The 16343-nt window shown below is 49.9% G+C and overlaps 1 protein-coding gene across 3 annotated transcripts in view; it reads right to left on the bottom strand.

Annotated features, from left to right (window-relative positions):
* THSD7A (thrombospondin type 1 domain containing 7A) overlaps positions 1 to 16343 on the bottom strand; it is a 260690-nt gene that overhangs the window by 39422 nt on the left and 204925 nt on the right. For all 3 annotated transcript variants that reach the window (XM_029070443.2, XM_029070444.2, XM_029070445.2), the window contains 2 exons: positions 15199 to 15462; positions 1256 to 1434 (listed from right to left, as the gene is read on the bottom strand). In XM_029070443.2, the coding sequence (XP_028926276.1) occupies positions 1256 to 1434; positions 15199 to 15462 (443 nt within the window). The remainder of the gene's footprint in view (positions 1 to 1255; positions 1435 to 15198; positions 15463 to 16343) is intronic.

The raw sequence follows: 16343 nt of genomic DNA, 5'->3' as shown, positions 1-16343 counted from the left end.
AGTTGTATTCCAATGGCAACACACACACAGATACACACAGACACACAGGCAGGGCAGGTCTACCGCATGAGAACCTTCTCCATGAGTTGTGGCCAGAGCTTCTTTGGTCGGAAGTCAGGGAGTATCAGCCAATGACATGAGACATTTCAGAGTCCTGTAGGGAGCATCACTGAGGGCACAGGGGTGGGGGGTCGGGAGGACTGGGGGACGGGGGGTGCAGGGGAAGGTGCCCCTAGATGGAGGTTCTGTAGTCACCTGCCCCAGCCCATGGAGCAGCTGGAAGCCAGCCCACCCGAGGCCCGGTGTGGCCTGCGAGGGGGTCATTCTTCATCAGGTAAGTGGTCCGGGAGTTTGCTTTTCTCCCCAACTCGTCGCGCGACCCTCCGTCTAACACGTGTGGTCTCAGGGACGCCCTCTGGCCCCTTATTTGGAGGATTCCTGCCGAAGGCGGGTCGGATGGGAGCACACATTCTCTGGAAATACCCCCAGCCAATACCAATATGCAGCCAATAATGAATACCCAGGGGGCTGGGAATACCCGATCGGTTGGGAAAAAACAATGGGGTAGGAATATCTGATCAGCGGGAATATCCGAAGGGCTAGGAACACATGATTGACTGGGAATAACCAATGGCCTAGGAATACCCGATCAACATGGCACAGAGGATAGAGCACGGGCCTGGGAGTCAGGAGATCATGGGCTCTAATCCTAGCTCCGCTACTTGTCTACTATGTGACCTGGGGCAAGTCACTTCACTTCTCTGGGCCTCAATTGCCTCATTTTGAAAATGAGGATGAAGACTGTGAGCCCCACGTGGGTCAACTTGACTACCTTGTATCTACCCCAGAACAATGCTTGGCACATAAGAAGCACTTAACAAATACCTAATTCATATTATTATTATGTCCAATAGGCTAGGAATACGCAACTGGCTGGGGATACCCAAAGGGCTAGGAGTAGCAGATTGGCTGGGAATACGCTATTGGCTGGGAATATCCAATGGGCTAGGAATACCTGATCCGGTGGGAATACCCAATGGATTAGGAATGGATTTCCCATGGGGAATTCCCATCCCATCGGAATTCTCCAGTGGGCTAGGGATCAGCAATGGGATGGATACCCAAGGGTCTAAGAAATGGTGATGAGCTGGGATTCCCCCAAGGTTCTAGGTCCGGCCAATGAGATGGGAATGAGCAAGGGTCTCGGAGCGGGCGACGGGGCGAGGCGGAGCGGAGTGTGTTGAGTGGGGCCTACCTGGTTGACGTGGTCGAGCTTGGGGCAGGGCCTGCCTCCGTGGTAGGGCTTCTCGCGCAGCCACTTGGAGCGGACCTTGACTCCGCTCCCGCAGGACTTGCTGCAGCGTGACCAGGTGGACCACTCACTCAGCTTGCAGTCTGCCGGGCAGGGGAGGATGCAGGCCTCTTCGATGTATCCTGAGGAGGGTCGGGGGGGTGGTGAGCCGGGCCGGTCCGGGGGCACAAAACCAAACACCCGCTCGGCAGCCTGCCAGGAGCCTGCGCCTTCTCTGAGAGGCACCTGGTGTTCCCTCGACGGGATCGCATTGGCCGGGGATTTCCTTGCCATCAAGGAGGGGGTGAGGGGTGGTCACATGGGCCCGAATGCCCGGCTGTGGGGGCTGCGGGCCCCTCAATCACCCTCCACCTTGTCCCCACGTGGCAAGCCATCCCGACAGTTGACATCTAGGCCTCCGGAAGCAGCCTCCTGCCTCAGCGTCCCACGCCCTCCGCGACGACACCTTCCAACCCAAGGCCGTGTGCGAGGAGGGTTGGCCGACACCGACCACCATCCTCCCAATCAGCCCCCACAACATCCTGTTGAGCGGACCTGGGCTGGGCCTGGGGGGGGGGGGGGGGGTGAGGCCTGGGACAGATAAGGGAAGTGAAACAGAAGGGAGGGCACAGAGGGGATATGAGGGCTTAATCAGGGAAGGTTTCTTGGAGGAGATGTGATTTTGGTAAGACTTTAGAGGTGGGGAGAGGGGGTGGTCTGCTGCATATGTATGGGGAGGGAGCTCCAGGCTGGAGAGAAAATCTGGGCAAGGAGTCAGAGGCGAGAAAGAGGAGATCAAGGGAAAGTGAGTAGGATGTTAGTTGGGATCGTCATGTCTGGGACTTGACTATAGACCCTGCCCCGAATCCCCTACCACTCCCCCCTGGGTTTGGCAGTGCCTTCCAGCAAGCTCAGAGTGACCCCAGGCTCACCTCCCAACCTCTGGTTCATCGACGTCATCTATCTCACCACCAACCTCTCGCCCACATCCTGCCTCTGGCCTGGAACGCCTCCCTCCTCAGATCCGACAGACAATGACTCTCCCCCGCTTCAAAGTCTTACTGAAGGCACATTTCCTCCAATAAGCCTTCCCTGACTAAGGCCTCCTTTCCTCTTCTCGCACTCCCGTCTGCGTCACCCTGACTCGCTCATCTCCCGCCCAGCCCCCCCAGCGCTTACGTCCACATCTGTCATTTCATTCATTTCTATTAATGTCTGTCTCCCCCTCTGACCGTAAGCTCCCTGTGGGTGGGGAATGTGTCTGTGATATTGCTATATTGTATTCTTTCCAGGGTTTAGTACAGTGCTCTGCACACAGTAAGCACTCAATAAATACGACTGACTGACTGATTAGTCTCCCGTGCCTCTTCAGTCAGTCACAAGAAAGCTCAAGGATAAATAACGATAATAATGATAATCTTTGTTAAGCGCTTACTATGTGCTATGCACTGTACTAAGCACTGGGGAGTAGATACTAGGTCATCAGGTCAGACACAGTCACTGTAGTCACTGTCCCCCATGGGGCTCACAGTCTAAGCAGGAGGGAGAACAGGGATTGATAACGGTCCGGAGGACGTTGCTCCCAGACCGTTAGAGTCCAGTCGTCTCCTCATTTCACAATGGAATATAGTTTGCACATCGGGTAACCTTCTGAAGAGACAGGCCGACGGTTTTGCTAAGGACTCTGGAAAGAATTTCAGGTAAATCGGCTGCGGATAAATCAAGAATAATAAAATAGGAAAGGTGGGTTGGGGAGAGAAAGAGGGGATTGTCTGCATTTGAAAGAATCTTTTTGATCCACCTCGGGGCCCCAAGCTTCTCACCCTGCTGCTTTTCCAAGTGTTTAGCATAGTTCTCGCTGCATGCAGTAGGTTATCAAATCTGAGCACCTTTCTCTTCACTTTGGCCCCGCCGACAGCTTCGGGTTGCTCCCTGCTGGCTACAGGGGGAGAGAAGGGGATCCCAGGGGTCATGGAGTCTTCCTGAAATGGGTGTGGGTCCCCTCTCCCCCACCGACTTACGGGCCCCGGGCCAACTGCCCCAAACAGCCCCGCCCTGGGGGCATCTCTCCAGAAGGGCTCAAGAAGCAGCGTGGCCCAGTGGACAGAGCCTTGGCCTGGGAGTCAGAAGGACCTGGGTTTGAATCCCGGTTCTGCCGCTCGTCTGCTGTGTGACCTTGGGAAAAGTCATTCCACTTCTCTGGGCCTCAGTTACCTCATTTGTAAAATGGGGATTGAGACTGAGAGCCTTCTGTGGGACAGGGACTGCGTCCAACCCAATTATCTTTTATCTACCCCAGTGCTTAGTACAGGGCCTGGCACATAGTAATCGCTAAACAAATATCATTATTATCATCACCATCATCCCAAACAGTTTGGGAGCTAAGGCTCGTAGCCGGATTTTGGAGCCTCCCGCAGGCCCGTGGACTGGTTCTTGAGCTGTTTGCTACAGGGCCAAAAGTCATTCGAACGAGAGAAGCAAAATTTTTCTCTCCTCAAGTAGCTTGCCTCAAGGGCAGAGGCATCCAAACAACTCCATTCTCGGGATGAGGTTGGGCACAGCTAAACTATGGGTTGGGCTGTGATTTATTAACTCTAGTGGTCTGTTAAAGATTTTAATTAGGGCCTCCTGGGTAGGGAAAGAGGAGGCGGTGGAGAATGATGATAGTAATGATAATGATAATAACAATAATAATAATGATAATGGTATTGAGCATTTACTGGATGTCAAGACAGCCTACGTAGGTGGCAGAGCAGGTATGGATCTCCATTTTATATAGGAGAAAAGTGAGTGACTTGCTCAAGGTCACCCGGAAGGGAAGTGGCAGAACTGGGGCAGGGGGAGGAGGGAGGGAAGGATGGGGAGGAGGAGGAGAAGGAGGAGGAGGGGGAGGAAGAGAAGGGGGTGAGGGGAGAAGGAGGAAGAGGAGGAAGGTGGGAAGGAGGAGAATGGGGAGGAGAAGGAGGGAAAGGGGGAGAAGGGGCAGTGCACATTTCCTGAAAGACTATCCTAGAGCATAAGCTTCTTGAGGGCGGAGATCGTGTTTACAAACTCCACTGGATTGTTCTCTCCCCGGTGCTTAGTACAGTGCTCTGAAAGGGGTCAAGAAATCTCCACTGGCAGACTGGTCGCCTGACTCAATAAACATAAACTCAATAAACTCGAAAAGGAGTCACTTTCCTGAAGACCACCATCCTTAACGTCTCCACAAAGACATCTCGGGAGCAAATTCCTCTCAAATCTTTCCCGCCCAAAGAGGTGTCATCAGGCCCTGAAACCATGTTATTTTGACCCAAACTACCCTTAGAACTACACGAAGGTTGTCGCTGACATTGATTCATTCGTATTCACCGAGCGCTCACTGTGTGAAGAACTCCGAACCGGGAATGGAAAGAAACTTTCTCCGTACTCTGACCGAAGTTCAGGGGGTTCTACTAGAATGTAAGCTCGGTGAGGTCAGGGGTTGTGTCTACTAACTCGGGAGTACTCTCCCAAGCGCACAGTACAGAGCTCTGCGCACAGTGTAAGCTGTAAGCTTCTTGGGAGCAGGGATCATGTTTACGAACTGTACTGTACTCTCTCATGTCCTCAGGCCTCAGTGTGGCTTAATGGAAAGAGCCCAGGCTTGGGAGTCAGAGGTCTTAGGTTCTAATCCCGACTCTGCCACTTGTCTGCTGTGTGACTTTGGGTGAGTCACTTAACTTCACTGTGCCTCAGTTACCTCATCTGTAAAATGGGGATTAAGACTGTGAGCCCCACATGGGACAACCTGATTACCTTCTATCCCCCAAGTCCTTAGGACAGTGCTTGGCACATAGTAGGTGCTGAACGAATTCCATTATTATTGATAACAACTTTACAATTAGAGAATTAAAGCGGGCGGCATTTCTCTTTTACAGATTCTCAGAAAAAAAAATTCTAAAAAGAAACCAGTCCCTTGAGACCTGGCCACGTTTCCTGCATCCAGAATCTGTCTAATAGCCTCTGCGTATTTAACACAAAATCGTGACCGATGGAGAAGAAGCGCCCTAGAGGACAGAGCGCCCTTGAGAAATCTCCAATCACATCTTTCCTCGGAGTGATGAATGTGCAAATTAAAGAGCCCTGGACAGGCCACTGAAGTAGCAAACCGGGCTTTCCCGAGGGCCACCGTGGAGCCTGAAACCCGCCTGTTTAAAAAAAAGCGCAAAATGGCGGGCTTCACCCTTCCGCAGCACGGACGGCTGACGGATCGTTTGACTTGACGTGTGAGGGGCCATCTTGGAAATAAGATCCTTCTGTCCCTCAAGAACGGCCCAGTGTGAGGTTGGGATATTTACCCGCATGGAGAATTAGAACAGTGTGGACAGAGTGGTCCCTCTGGTATGCTCCTTGTGGGCAGAGAACAAGTCTGCCAACTGGGTTGTGTTACACTCTCCCAACCGCTTAGTACAGTGTTCTGCACCCACTGGCCCTCACTGAGAAGCAGCATGGACTAGTGACTAGAGCCCGGGCCTGGGAGTCAGAGGGTCCTGGGTTCTAATCGCGGATCCACCACTTGTCGGCTGTGTGACCTTGGGCAAGTCACTTCACTTCTGTGGGCCTCAGTTCCCTCATCTGTAAAATAGGGATTGAGACTGCAAGCCTTTTGGGTGCAGGGACTCTATCCAACCTGATTAGCTTTTATCTCCCCCAGTGTGTAATACAGTGCCTGGCACATAGTAAGCACTCAACAAACACCATTATCATTAATGAATGCCATTATTATCAATACCATTAATTGATTGACTGACTGAACATCAGGAATCCCAGGTTTGTTACGGACCTACTGTGTGATCCCGGTCCGATGCTTAACCTCTCTGGGCCTCAGTATCCTCACCTGGAAAATGGGGACAGTAAAATCCCTGATCTCCCTCTCTCTTAGAATCTAATCTTCATCTGGGCTTGGAGATGTTATTTTGTATCTTCCCCCACACAAGCAGCGCGGCTCAGTGGAAAGAGCACGGGTTTGGGAGTCAGAGGTCATGAGTTCGAATCCTGGCTCTGCCACTTGTCAGCTGTGTGACTGTGGGCACGTCACTTCACTTCTCTGGGCCTCAGTTACCCCATCTGGAAAATGGGGATTAACTGTGAGCCTCATGCTGTATCTACCCCAGCGCTTAGAACAGTGCTCGGCACGTAGTAAGCACTTCACAAATACCAACATTATTATTATTATTACTTTTGAAGTAGCATGGCATAGTGGATAGAGGCTGGACTTGGGAGTCAGAAGGTCATAGGTTCTAATCCAGCTCTGCCACTTGTCTGCTGTGTGGATTGGGCAAATGACTTCACTTCTCTGGGCCTCAGTAACTTAAATGGGGATTAAGACCGGGAATCCCATGTGGGAATGGGGCCCTGTTCAACCTGATTGGTTTGTATCTACCCCAGCACTTAGAACAGTGCTTGACACATAGTAAGCGCTTAATAAACGCCATTGTACCCCTTTTGGAGTTTGGGAAATGAAATAGAAATTCATCCAGTTAATTGGTTTCTTTAGAAATAGAGTGGCTTTAGTAGAAAGAGCATGGGCTTGGGAGTCAGAGTCACGGGTTCTATTCTCGGCTCCGCCACTTATCAATTCACTTAACTTCTCCGTGCCACAGTTACCTCATCTTTAAAATGGGGATGAAGACTGTGAGTCCCACGTGGGACAACCAGATTACCTTATATCTATCTCAGCGCTTAGAACAGTGCTTGGCACTTAATAAACGCTCACCAAATACCATCTTTATTATTATTATTACGAATTGCTTTTGAAAATCTACCCAACCTCATTAGCACCCTACAAGGAGGGAGGAGATTCTTTCGATGCTTTGAGAAAAAGGATGAAATTTCGCTCACCTTGCCCTTTCACTAATAACCGAGGACAGGACTATGTCCATGATAATAGAAATAATAGCAGTAGCAGTACTATTAGTAATATAATCGGCAGCAGTGTGATGATGATAATATTTCTTAAGCGTTTACTATGTTCCAAAGGCTTTACTAAGCACTAGTAGGAGGAGTTGTAGAAATAGTGATCGTATTTATTGAACATTCACTGGATACAACAGACTTTTCTAGGCAGCAGAAAGAGTGAATGTAGCTGTGGCCTAGTGGAAAGAGCCCAAGCCTGTGAATTGAGAAGCAGCATGGCTCAGTGGAAAGAGCACGGGCTTTGGAGTCAGAGTTCATGGGTTCGAATCCCGGCACGGCCACTTGTCAGCTGTGTGACTTTGGGCAAGTCACTTAACTTCTCGCTGCCTCAGTTCCCTCATCTGTAAAATGGGGATTAAGACTGTGAGCCCCACGTGGGACAACCTGATTCCCCTGAGTCTACCCCAGCGCTTAGGACAGTGCTCGGCACATAGTAAGCGCTTAACAAACACCAACATTAAATAAGCCCGGGTTCTAATCACGGCTCCCCCACTCGTCTGTTTTGTGACCTAGGGTAAGTCATTAAACTTCTCTGTTAAATTCATTTCGCTACCTGTCCTCCTCCACTTTAGCTTCTGAGCCCTATGTGGGACCAGATTACTGTGTACCTACCACAATGCTTAGTATAGTGCTTGGCAGAAAGTAAGCGCTCAACAAAAAACAGTTTTTCTCCTTATTGTTGTTAAGAAGCAGCAGCAGCATTGGGGAAAGTTTAGCAAAAAAGAATGACACAGTCAGTGTCCATGAAGAGTTTATAGTCCCTCTTCAGTTTTTAAAATTTCTCTTATTTGGCTTGATTTTCTCTTATTTTTTAGGACATTTCACTTCAATCCCTTGGGCAGTGGAGGCAAAGGAGTCACAAAGGACAACATATTTTTCCAAGGTGAGGAATTCTAGTAACTTTGCCTGGACAATCCCAGAGAAGTGATTGTAGTCCTCCTTTGGCATTTGAGTATCTTGTCTTAATACCACCCAAGTTTTCTGTCTAAGTTGGTGCATCCTTCATGATCTTCTATACATCTCCAAAAGGACTCTGTCTCCCTCTCATTCTATCTCCAGGGGATCTATACCATCACAAAGACGGATACAGCCCCATCCTAAGTGTTCTAAATGTTGTAAACCAGAAAAAAAAAAAGCAAGCAAAGCCAAGAGGCTTTGGAACTAAGAAAGGAGGAAGTTATGGGAACCGAATTTTCCAAGTTAGATCTAAGTGCCCCAAAGCTTTCAGCATATTGCAATAATTTGTTTCCATCTTGCCAGAGGGCGAGAAGCATCCTGGAATCAAATAAAAGACATCCGATCCCAGAAAGGATGGTAAATAAATTGCTTACAAGAAGCACTCTCCTCACTTCGGCTCATTTTCCACACCAGACCCGACGGGCATTTCTGCTTAGGTTTGGTAAAGGTTGTCTTTTGATTTCTTTTCCCCATTTCCGATCATTTTCAGGGACGCTAAGGTCAGATGTGGATGCATCTCCCTCTGGGAATAACTTGCAATTTGTTCCGAGAGGAGAGGTCGGTAATGCCAGCAGATGGTCCTGGCCTCCAGTGGAGAGACAACAGGCCTCTGGACTAAGCAGCTTTTAGGGAAGCAGCGTGGCTCAGGGGAAAGGGCTGGGCTTCAGAGTCAGAGGTCATGGGTTAGACTCCCGGCTCTGCCACTCGTCAGCTGTGCGACTGTGGGCAAGTCACTTCACTTCCCTGGGCCTCAGTGACCTCATCTGTAAAATGGGGATTAACTGTGAGCCTCGTGTGGGACGACCTGATGACCCTGTATCTCCCCCAGCGCTTAGAACGGTGCTCTGCGCATAGTAAGCGCTTAACAACTACGAATATTATTCTCGAGTGTGACGTCAGCCGGTCAACGCCTATTTGTTGAGTGACCTCAGATGGCTGACCAGTAGCTGACCAGCAGCTGATGGCAGGAGTCTACGGCCGGGGGCAGTGGATGTGCCTCAATCAGTCAGTCATACTGATTGAGTCCTTACTGGGTGCAGAACATTGCACTAAGCACTTGGGAGAGCACAACGCAATAATAAACTGACACATTCCCTGCCCACAACACGTTCACGATGCTGAGATTTTGAGTCCAAGGGTGTGCGAGGTGGAGTTGATGATCGTGATTTAATCCCCATTAGAAGACTGAAGGTCAGTGATTATTGGAGAGTCATATGCTAATGACTGCCCATCAATCCCCTCAATTTATTCCAATTTATTTGGCTATAAAAGAACTCGACATTATGGGCTAAAGTGATTTTATATACTCCCTACTAAGCCTAGAGGAGCAGCTTAAAATCCTTCCACTGTGAGCTATGGAAACCCACATAAATGGATTGCCAATACATAGTTGATAACTGTCCAATATTCTGTGGTCTGTATACAGCAGGTGCTCAATAAGTACCATTTACGGAATGATTTTGAGGCCAAAGTTCGATCTGCTTTTCAGTCTTATTTTCTTATTAAAGCTATCTTTCCGCATATGATCACATTAGGGTAAAATGTCATCTGCATCTGTATCTATCTGTCCACATTGAGAATCATCCTTTTCCTCAGTTTCTTGTAGATTTTTTTATGGCGTTTGTTGAGTGCTAACTACAAGACAGACACTGTACTAAGTGCTAGGGTAGAGACAAGCTAAATAGGTTGGGCACAACCCATGTCCCACATGAGGCTCACAGTCTTAACCCCCATTTTACAGACGAGGTAACTGAGGCACAGAGAAATGAGTGACTTGCCCAAGGTCACACAGCAGGCAAGTGGCCTGCTGAGAAGCACCGTGGCCTAGGGGAGCCCGGGCCCGAGAGTCAGAAGGACCTGGTTTCTAATCCCGATTGCGCCACATCTGCTGAGTGGCCTTAGGCAAGACGTTTTTTCTACATTTTTCTATAAAAATGTTCAATCCACGTTTCCCCACTCCTCAAGAACCTCCAGCGGTTGCTCATCCACCTCCACATCAAACGAAAACTCCTCACCATCGACTTTAAAGCTGTCCATCCCCTCGCCCCCTCCTAACTCACCTCGCTACTCCGACTACGACCCACCTCGTACACTTCGCTCCGCTAATACTAACCTTCTCACTGTACCTCCATCTCATCTGTCTCACTAATGACCTTTCACCCATGTTCCAGCAGCGTGGCTCAGTGGAAAGAGCACGGGCTTTGGAGTCAGAGGTCATGAGTTCGAATCCCAGCTCTGCCACTTGTCAGCTGTGTGACAAGCTGTTCTAAGTGCTGGGGTAAATACAAGGTAATCAGGTTGGAAACAGTCCCTGTCCCACATGGGGCTCACAGTCTTAATCCTCATTTTAAAGATGACATAACTGAGGTCCAGAGAAGTGAAGTGATTTGCTCAAGGTCGCACGGCAGGCAAGTGGCAGAGCCGGGATCGGAACCCCCGTCCTCTGACTCTCAAGCCCGTGTTCTCACCACGAGGCCGTCAATTAATGGTATCCACTGAGCACTTACTTTGTGCAGAAGACTGCCCTAAGCGCTTTGGAAAGTACGGTTTTTATTCCTCGCCAAAGCCAGACTTTTAAAGTCAGAATTAGAATTCTCTACTCTCTCCTTTGTTCGAGGAATCCAGCTGTGAGGGATTTCTCGTCTACATCTAGTCCGAAGCACCTCCTTCTGAAATGAAAACAAGCCAAAAGATGACTTCAGTGATGAGAGAGACGGCTCTCTAGAAAACAGGCTCGGGAGTTCTCATCTGAAAGGGCAGAGCTGCCTTGTGCTTTGATTTCCCCATGTGAAATGTAATTTATTCCGCCTTAGCCTTGCCAGGATGGCTGGATGAAGTAAATGCAGCGAAGAGAAGCAGTGTGGCCTAATGGAACGAGCATAGGCTTGAGAGTCAGAGGATCTGAGTTCTAATCCCATTAATTCTATTTAATTCAATTTATTTAAAAATTAAACTACTTTAATCAATAAATTAATTCTACTTATTCATATTAATGATGTAAATATCTCTCTAATTCAATTTATTTATACTGATGCTATTCATGCCCGTTTACTTGTTTTGATGTCTGTCTCCCCTCTTCTAGACTGTGAGCCTGTTGTGGGCAGGGACTGTCTCTATTTGTTGCTGAACTGTACTTTCCAACCGCTCAGTACAGTGCTCTGCACACAGTAAGCGTTCAATAAATACAACTGAATGAATGAATGAATGAATTCCAACGCCACGGCTTGCTTGCTGTGCGACCCGCGAGCTTGCTGTGGGCAGGGAACGTGTCTACCAACTCTCTCCCGAAGGCTTAGACACCTCTCAGGGCGGCACCTGGAGAGTTTCCAGTCCTCTACCGGTCTCGGCTACGGGAGGGAGGGTCAAGCCGGGGCCTTTCCATTCCATTCCTAGCTTGGCCAGTGGCTAGCGGGTGGCAGGCCATCGGCTACAAGTCAAAACTCCCCCGTGATGGGCAGCGGCGGCACGGGAGAGAGTCGAGGGCGGAGACTCAAGTTTACTGTGTGGAAGGAGGCGATGGGAAACTATTTCCATATTTTTACCAAGAAAACTCTCTGGAACCACTATCGGAACGATTGCGGATGGAGAGCGGGGCGCTCTGGGAGAGACGTGTCCGTGGCGTCGCTGTGGGGCGGAAATGACTCGACGGCATAAGACAAGTGCTTAGTACAGTGTGATGCTCTCTACACAGTAATAGCTCAATAAATACGATTGATTGATTGACTGATCTTGGGCAAATCGCATAGCTTTCTTCTGCGGGCCTCAGTAAAATGGGGATTCAATCCCTGTTCTCCCGCCCTCTTAGACTGTACGCCACATGAGGTGCACACATTGGGTCTGATCTGCTGGTAGGGTAACGGCCCTATTGTTTAGAGAAGCAGTGTGGCTCAGTGGAAAGAGCCCGGGCTTGGGAGTCAGAGGTCATGGGTTCTAATCTAATCTACTCATCTGCTGTGTGACTGTAGGCAAGTCACTTCACTTCTCTGTGCCTCAGTGACCTCATCTGTAAAATGGGGATTAACTGTGAGCCTCACGTGGGACAACCTGATTACCCTGTATCTCCCCCAGCGCTTAGAACAGTGCTCCGCACATAGTAAGCGCTTAACAGATACCAACATTATTAGTAGTAGTAGTACAGTGCTTGTCAACTAGTAAGCACTTAACACGATTATTATTAATCGCGCAGCGTGGCTCAGTGGAAAGAGCCTGGGCTGTGGAGTCAGAGGTCATGGGTTCGACTCCCGGCTCTGCCACTCGTCAGCTGCGTGACTGTGGGCGAGTCACTTCACTTCTCTGGGCCTCAGTGACCTCATCTGTAAAATGGGGATTAACCGTGAGCCTCACGTGGGACGACCTGATGACCCTGTATCTCCCCCAGCGCTTAGAACGGTGCTCTGCGCATAGTAAGCGCTTAACAATTACCGACATTATTATTATAGGAGGACAAAAATGGGAGGATATCTGTGTTCTTCAACCAGTCTTCCACCAAAAGGCCTAAGCAAGGTCGATTCACCCGTGCCGGGCAGCGGCGGCACGGGAAAGATCAAAGGAGGACGATCAAGGGATCAAAACGTCGATCGAAGACATCGGCGGAGACGCGAGTTTTTACGGCGCGGAAGAAGACAGTGGTAAAGCGCTTCTAAATCTTTACCAAGAAAACCCTACGGATACACATACCAGAACGACTTTTTGATGGAAGATGGGATGTTCTCAAGAGGGTGTGTCCGTGGAGTCGCTATGGGTCGGGAAAGACTCGACGGCATTTGATGAAGAAGAAGAAATTCCTCCCCGCCTCCTTCAATCCCCGGCCACTGCAGAGAAAATCAGCATTGCTCCCCTCCCTTATATTAAATACGGCTGTCTTCTGGCCCCGTCATTCTCAGAAACATTCTCCTCGAAAATCAGACTTCATTATGCCTCTTTTTAAGAAAACAAAGAATTCCCCTACGTGTAATTTGCTTTAGAGGCTGTCTCTCCTGCTAGACTGGAAGCTCCTTGACGGCAGGGATGGGGTCCACCAAATCGATGGTTCTTTCAAACACTCAATACGGTGCTCTGTATACAGGAGATCGTAAGCTCGTTGAGGACGGGGATCATTTCTACTAACTCTATTATTCATTCATTCAGTAGTATTTATTGAGCGCTTACTATGTGCAGAGCACTGGACTGAGCTCTTGGAATGTACAAATCGGTAACAGATAGAGACGGTCCCTGCCCTTTGACGGGCTTATTATTCTCTCCCAATCACTTAGTAAAGTGCTCCTGCACACAGAAAGTGCTCAATCAATACCAGTACTGGCTTATTCGAATGGAGGAGGCAACATAAGTGGCAAGCAGCACGGCTTAAGTGGAAGCAGCGTGGCTCAGTGGAAAGAGCGTGGGCTTCGGAGTCAGAGGTCATGAGTTCGACTCCCGGCTCTGCCACTTGTCAGCTGTGTGACTGGGCAAGTCATTTAACTTCTCTGGGCCTCAGTTCCCTCATCTGTAAAATGGGGATTAACTGTGAGCCTCACATGGGACGACCTGATTACCGTGTATCTCCCCCAGCGCTTAGAACAGCGCTCTGCGCATAGTAAGCGCTTAACAAATACCAACATTATTATTATTAAGAGGAAACATGGGCTAAAGCATGGGCTAGCGGCAAGAGCCGGGCTTGGGAGCAGAGGACCTGGGTTCTAATTCTGGCTCCACCACTTCTCTGCTGTGGGATTTTGGGCACGTCACTTCACTTCGCTGGGCCTCAGTTACCTCATCTGTAAAATGGCGATTAAGACTGGGAGCCCCACGTGGGACAACCTGATGCCCTTGGACCCCTCCAGTGCTTAGAACGGCGCTTGGCATATAGTAAGCGCTCAACGAATGCCATTATTATTATTCTCTAGGCCTCAGTTACCTCAGCTGTAAAATGGGGATTAAAGATTGTGCACCCCAACTGGGACAGGAACTGTGTCTGACCTGATTATTTCGTATCTACTTCAGTGGTCGGTGCATAGTATGTGCTTAATAAATATCACAGTCATTTATAATAATAATAATGATAATTATCCAGTGGCTGCTATCGGTGACAGAATCTCGGCCTGGATGGAGCACAGATCTGACCGAATCACGGTGAGGTGTCCGCTCCGCATTAGGGTTAACGATAACTACAAAGATCAACTGTCCACAGACACGGGTACTCTCCCCTGCTTCAAAGCCTAACTGAAGGCCCATCTCCTCTTCTCCCCCCTTTCCCTCTCTTCCTCCCCCACTCCCGTCCCACCCCCTCGGCACCGTACTCGTCCGCTCAACCGTATATATCTTCATCACTTTATTTCGTTTAATGAGATGTTCATCACCCTGATTCTATTCATTTGCCATTGTTTTTATGAGACGTTCTTCCCCTCGACTCTATTCATCGCCATCGTTCTCGTCCGCCCGTCTCCCCCGATTCGACCGTGAGCCCGTCAAAGGGCAGGGACCGTCTCTATCTGTTGCCGACTTGTACATTCTAAGCGTTTAGTACAGTGCTCTGCACAGAGTAAGCGCTCAATAGATACTATTGAATGAATGAATGAATCTCCTCCAGGAGGCCTTCCCTGATTAAGCCCCCTTTCCTCTTCTCCCATTCCCTTCTGCATCGCCCTGACTTGCTCCCTTCATTCGAACCCCCTCCCAGCACCCACGGCGCTCATGTCCGCATCCGTAATTTATTTCTATTAATGTCTGTCTCCCCCTCTAGACCGTGAGCTCGTTGTGAGCCGGGACCGTGTCCCTTCACTGTCGCACTCTCCCAAGTGCTTAGTACAGTGCTCCACACATAGGGAGCGCTCAATAAATACGATGAAATGAATGGGTCTTTCCAATGAGGGAGGGCTCCCGGCTCCCCCAAGAATTTCCCAGAACCTTCTTGTACCCCGGCCCGGGGTGCTTCCGAAGGCAGACGAGAGGAGGGAGGCCGACGGGACCCCACCCGCCCCCCCCCCCGCCCCGGACACCCCCCGACCCGCTCCCCAGCCCCGGGGTCTTTCGGTTACCGTGGCTGTCGCATCGTGAGGTCTCCACCAGCCTGCCGCTCTGGTCGTAGCAGGCCATGGTCTGGTAGCGGTAGCCCTGGCCACACTCCTTGCCGTCACCCGGCACCTTGGCCCCCTGCGGCCCCTCCGGCCGGGCCTCGGGCAGGATGCAGTCCGACCACGTGCCCACCGGCTGCGCCCTGTACTTGTCGCACGGGCAGAACTGGGTCTCCAGCAATGGGTAGAGCTGTGAGTTCTTGCAGATGTCCTTCTTCTTGCTTTTTCCTGGATGAAGAAAAACACAAGTCCCGTTGCAGAAAACGGGTCCTCCAGGGCCTGAAGGTCTGCTTCTGGTCCGCTCTCTAAAGGACGATGATCGGGGCATAGTAGGGGAGTGTAGCGATGTTCTCATACGCTCTTTCCGTTTTTACAACTACTGAAACCCAAAGAGAAGCAGTGCGGCCTAGCGGCTAGAGCACGAGCTTGGGAAGTCAGAGGTCGTGTCTTCTAATCCCGACTCCGCCATTTTTCCTGCTGCGTGGGCAAGTCACTTCACTGCTCTGGGCCTCAGTTACTTCATCTGTAAAATGGGGATGGAGACTTGTGAGTTCTCCATGAGGGACAGGGACTACGTCCAACCTGATTACCTTGTATCTACTCCAGTGCTTGCCACACAATAAGCCCTTTCCCAATACTGTAATCACTATTATTCTTATTATTCAAAGTATTCATTCATTCAATAGTATTTATTGAGCGCTTACTATGGGCAGAGCTCTGTACTAAGCGCTTGGAATGTACAAATCGGCAACAGATAGAGACGGTCCCTGCCCTCTGACGGGTTTACGGTCTAATCGGGGGAGACAGACAAGAACAATGGCAATAAAATAACATTAGTATCCCCCGCAGCCTCTCCCGTTAATGATGTGTGAGGGCAGAGGGAGGTGGAAGAGGCAGGTATTATTATCATTATTATTAATAATAAGAATTATGGTCACCTGTCAAATGCTTACTATGTGCCAAGCACCGTTCTAAACAAGTTTAGCAGGTTGGACATAGTCCCCGTCCCACCCGGGGCTCAATCCCAAACCCCATTTTACAGTTGAAGTCCCCGAGGCCCAGAGAAGTGAAGTGACTTGTCCAAGGGCACACGGCAGACCAGTGGAGCC

The sequence above is a fragment of the Ornithorhynchus anatinus genome, chromosome 8, assembly GCF_004115215.2.
Source record: "Ornithorhynchus anatinus isolate Pmale09 chromosome 8, mOrnAna1.pri.v4, whole genome shotgun sequence".
Taxonomy (NCBI): Eukaryota; Metazoa; Chordata; class Mammalia; order Monotremata; family Ornithorhynchidae; genus Ornithorhynchus; species Ornithorhynchus anatinus.
The sequence above is the reverse complement of the archived record's forward strand: the minus strand, read 5'-3'. Positions and strand labels throughout refer to the sequence as shown.